The following is a 4,679-nucleotide window of genomic DNA, read 5'->3' as shown; positions in this document are numbered from 1 at the left end:
GTGTGTACACCACCCCTGTGTGTACACCACCACTGTGTGTACACCACCCCTGTGTGTACACCACCACTGTGTGTACACCACCCCTGTGTGTAAACCACCACTGTGTGTACACCACCACTGTGTGTACACCACCCCTGTGTGTACACCACCACTGTGTGTAAACCACCCTGTGTGTACACCACCACTGTGTGTACACCACCACTGTGTGTACACCACCCTGTGTGTACACCACCACTGTGTGTACACCACCACTGTGTGTACACCACCCTGTGTGTACACCACTACTGTGTGTACACCACTGTGTGTACACCACTACTGTGTGTGCACCACCACTGTGTGTACACCACCACTGTGTGTACACCACCACTGTGTGTACACCACCCCTGCCCCTGTGTGTACACCACCCCTGTGTGTACACCACCACTGTCTGTACACCACTAATGTGTGTACACCACCACCTGTGTGTACACCACCCCTGCCCCTGTGTGTACACCACCCCTGTGTGTACACCACCCTGTGTGTACACCACTACTGTGTGTACACCACCCCTGTGTGTACACCACCTGTGTGTACACCACCCCTGCCCCTGTGTGTACACCACCACTGTGTGTACACCACCACTGTGTGTACACCACCTGTGTGTACACCACCACTGTGTGTACACCAACCCGTGTGTACATAGTTCGTGGTTATCTACACATTATTGGTAGAGAACTTTCACTTTCCTGTAGTTTATCCACACAAAGAGCCGGTTTGAGCCCCATGGAGCCCCTGGCGAAGCTCCAGTTTGAGCCCCGTAGAGCCCCTGGCGGAGCTCCAGGTTTGAGCCCCGTGGAGCCCGTTGCCGAGCTCCAGGTTTGAGCCCGTGGAGCCCCTGGCTGAGCTCCAGGTTTGAGCCCCGTGGAGCCCCTGGCTGAGCTCCAGGTTTGAGCCCCGTGGAGCCCCTGGCTGAGCTCCAGGTTTGAGCCCCCTTGGAGCCCCTGGCGGAGCTCCAGGTTTGAGCCTCTGGCTGAGCTCCAGGTTTGAGCCCCTGGCTGAGCTCCAGGTTTGAGCCCCCTTGGAGCCCCTGGCGTAGACACCTGTGTCTGTAAGTTAAGCTTACCTGCTTGTGTGTGCTTGTCTGAGCTCCGAGACCTGCGGGTCAGCTGAGTATTAAGCGCCAGGGCTCTCACCACCACCAGCTGTGAGGCAACAGAACCACCACCAGCAAGAACCAGTCGCAAGAACCAGCCACAAGAACCAACAGCAAGAACCAACAGCACGAACCAGTCTCAAGAACCAGCAGCAAGAACCAGTCTCAAGAACCAGCAGCAAGAACCAGTCTCAAGAACCAGCAGCAAGAACCAGTCGCAAGAACCAGTCTCAAGAACCAGTCTCAAGAACCAGTCGCAAGAACCAGCAGCAAGAACCAGTCGCAAGAACCAGCCACAAGAACCATCAGCAAGAACCAGCAGCGAGAACCAGTCTCAAGAACCAGTCTCAAGAACCAGTCGCAAGAACCAGCAGCAAGAACCAGTCGCAAGAACCAGCCACAAGAACCATCAGCAAGAACCAGCAGCGAGAACCAGTCGCAAGAACCAGCCACAAGAACCAGTCGCAAGAACCAGCCACAAGAACCAACAGCAAGAACAGCAGCAAGAACCAGCAGCAAGAACCAGTCGCAAGAACCAGTCTCAAGAACCAGTCGCAAGAACCAGTCACAAGAACCAACAGCAAGAACCAGTCACAAGAACCAGCAGCAAGAACCAGTAGCAAGAACCAGCAGCAAGAACCAGCAGCAAGAACCAGTCGCAAGAACCAGTCTCAAGAACCAGTCGCAAGAACCAGTCACAAGAACCAACAGCAAGAACCAGTCACAAGAACCAGCAGCAAGAACCAGCAGCAAGAATCAGCAGCAAGAACCAGCAGCAAGAACCAGCAGCAAGAACCAGCAGCAAGAACCAGCAGCAAGAACCAGGCACAAGCACCAGCAGCAAGAACCAGCAGCAAGAACCAGCAGCAAGAACCAGCAGCAAGAACCAGCCACAAGAACCAGGCACAAGCACCAGCAGCAAGAACCAGCAGCAAGAACCAGCAGCAAGAACCAGGCACAAGCACCAGCAGCAAGAACCAACAGCAAGAACCAGCCACAAGAACCAGCAGCAAGAACCAGGCACAAGAACCAGCAGCAAGAACCAACAGCAAGAACCAGCCACAAGAACCAGCAGCAAGAACCAGCAGCAAGAACCAGGCACAAGAACCAGCAGCAAGAACCAACAGCAAGAACCAGCCACAAGAACCAGCAGCAAGAACCAGCAGCAAGAACCAACAGCAAGAACCAGCCGCAAGAACCAGCAGCAAGAACCAGCAGCAAGAACCAGCAGCAAGAACCAGCCACAAGAACCAGGCACAAGCACCAGCAGCAAGAACCAGGCACAAGCACCAGCAGCAAGAACCAGCAGCAAGAACCAACAGCAAGAACCAGCCGCAAGAACCAGCAGCAAGAACCAGCAGCAAGAACCAGCAGCAAGAACCAGCAGCAAGAACCAGCAGCAAGAACCAGCAGCAAGAACCAGGCACAAGCACCAGCAGCAAGAACCAACAGCAAGAACCAGCCACAAGAACCAGCAGCAAGAACCAGCAGCAAGAACCAGCAGCAAGAACCAGCAGCAAGAACCAGGCACAAGCACCAGCAGCAAGAACCAGCAGCAAGAACCAACAGCAAGAACCAGCAGCAAGAACCAGCAGCAAGAACCAGCAGCAAGAACCAGCAGCAAGAACCAGCAGCAAGAACCAGTCTCAAGAACCAGTCGCAAGAACCAGTCACAAGAACCAGTCACAAGAACCAACAGCAAGAACCAGCAGCAAGAACCAGCAGCGAGAACCAGCAGCAAGAACCAGCAGCAAGAACCAGCAGCAAGAACCAGCAGCAAGAACCAGCAGCAAGAACCAGCAGCAAGAACCAGCAGCAAGAACCAGCAGCAAGAACCAGCAGCAAGAACCAGCAGCAAGAACCAGCAACAAGAACCAGCAGCAAGAACCAGTCGCAAGAACCAGCAGCAAGAACCAGCCACAAGAACCAGCAGTAAGAACCAGCAGCAAGAACCAGCAGCAAGAACCAGCAGCAAGAACCAGCAACAAGAACCAGCAGCAAGAACCAGTCACAAGAACCAGCCGCAAGAACCAGCAGCAAGAACCAGCAGCAAGAACCAACAGCAAGAACCAGCACCAAGAACCAGCAGCGAGAACCAGTCTCAAGAACCAGTCGCAAGAACCAGTCACAAGAACCAACAGCAAGAACCAGTCACAAGAACCAGCAGCAAGAACCAGTAGCAAGAACCAACAGCAAGAACCAGTAACAAGAACCAGCAGCAAGAACCAGCAGCAAGAACCAGCCACAAGAACCAGCAGCAAGAACCAGCAGCAAGAACCAGGCACAAGCACCAGCAGCAAGAACCAGTCACAAGAACCAGTCACAAGAACCAACAGTAAGAACCAGCAGCAAGAACCAGTCACAAGAACCAGCCGCAAGAACCAGCAGCAAGAACCAGCAGCAAGAACCAACAGCAAGAACCAGTCTCAAGAACCAGCAGCAAGAACCAGTCGCAAGAACCAGTCTCAAGAACCAGTCGCAAGAACCAGTCACAAGAACCAACAGCAAGAACCAGTCACAAGAACCAGCAGCAAGAACCAGTAGCAAGAACCAACAGCAAGAACCAGTAACAAGAACCAGCAGCAAGAACCAGCAGCAAGAACCAGCAGCAAGAATCAGCAGCAAGAACCAGCAGCAAGAACCAGCCACAAGAACCAGCAGCAAGAACCAGCCGCAAGAACCAGCCACAAGAACCAGCAGCAAGAACCAGCAGCAAGAACCAGTAACAAGAACCAGCAGCAAGAACCAGCAGCAAGAACCAGCCACAAGAACCAACAGCAAGAACCAGCCACAAGAACCAGCAGCAAGAACCAGTCACAAGAACCAGCAGCAAGAACCAGTAACAAGAACCAGCAGCAAGAACCAGCACCAAGAACCAGCAGCGAGAACCAGCAGCAAGAACCAGCAGCAAGAACCAGCAGCAAGAACCAGCCGCAAGAACCAACAGCAAGAACCAGCAGCAAGAACCAGCAGCAAGAACCAGTAGCAAGCAGTTGTGTCTCCGCCTCCATCACGGGACAAAACTCAACATCAACACATAAAATGCAAGTGCAGAAAGTTTTCTTTGAAAATCTTAAAATACTGCTAAAAAAAGTACTCCAAGAGTGCAAAAGTACCACTCCAACTGTGCACAAAAGGCACTCCAACTGTACAAAGAACCATTCAACTACATAAAAGCAATCCAAACTACACAAAAGGAGCATTCGAACTATACAGAACTCCGAGAATCCCCCCCTTCGATTCTCCAAAACAATGCATTATTTGACAGGAGTTTTGTTCTTTGAGCTGAGGAGTCAGATGTGTTAAGATCGGGAGGCTGTGGACGTCTCCAGCATTCCTGGACTTCCTGTAGAGGCAACACAAGGTTACAGAGGCACTACTGGGCTTCCCAGGTACCCTTCCCTTCCACCTTCCCCGACCTCAGGGCTTCCCAATCATTACAGATTTTGTAACCAATTATAATAGTAGATACATCAGAACATAGAATTATGGAAGCTACAGAAGTTCTGTTGGTCCACATGTGGCTATTTATATCCACCTAAACTCA

General features: G+C 52.3%; 1 protein-coding gene across 1 annotated transcript; it reads left to right on the top strand.

Annotated features, from left to right (window-relative positions):
- Nucleotides 1–762: 762 nt before the first annotated feature.
- LOC138365355 (nucleolar protein dao-5-like) lies at nt 763–4,118 on the top strand. Its single transcript, XM_069325656.1, has 3 exons — nt 763–820; nt 1,182–3,594; nt 3,638–4,118. Exons 1-3 carry the CDS (start codon nt 763–765, stop codon nt 4,116–4,118), a joined length of 2,952 nt encoding a protein of 983 aa, XP_069181757.1.
- The last annotated feature ends 561 nt before the right edge of the window (nt 4,119–4,679 follow it).

This window comes from Procambarus clarkii, chromosome 16 (genome assembly GCF_040958095.1).
Source record: "Procambarus clarkii isolate CNS0578487 chromosome 16, FALCON_Pclarkii_2.0, whole genome shotgun sequence".
Lineage (NCBI taxonomy): Eukaryota > Metazoa > Arthropoda > Malacostraca > Decapoda > Cambaridae > Procambarus > Procambarus clarkii.
The sequence above is the reverse complement of the archived record's forward strand: the minus strand, read 5'-3'. Positions and strand labels throughout refer to the sequence as shown.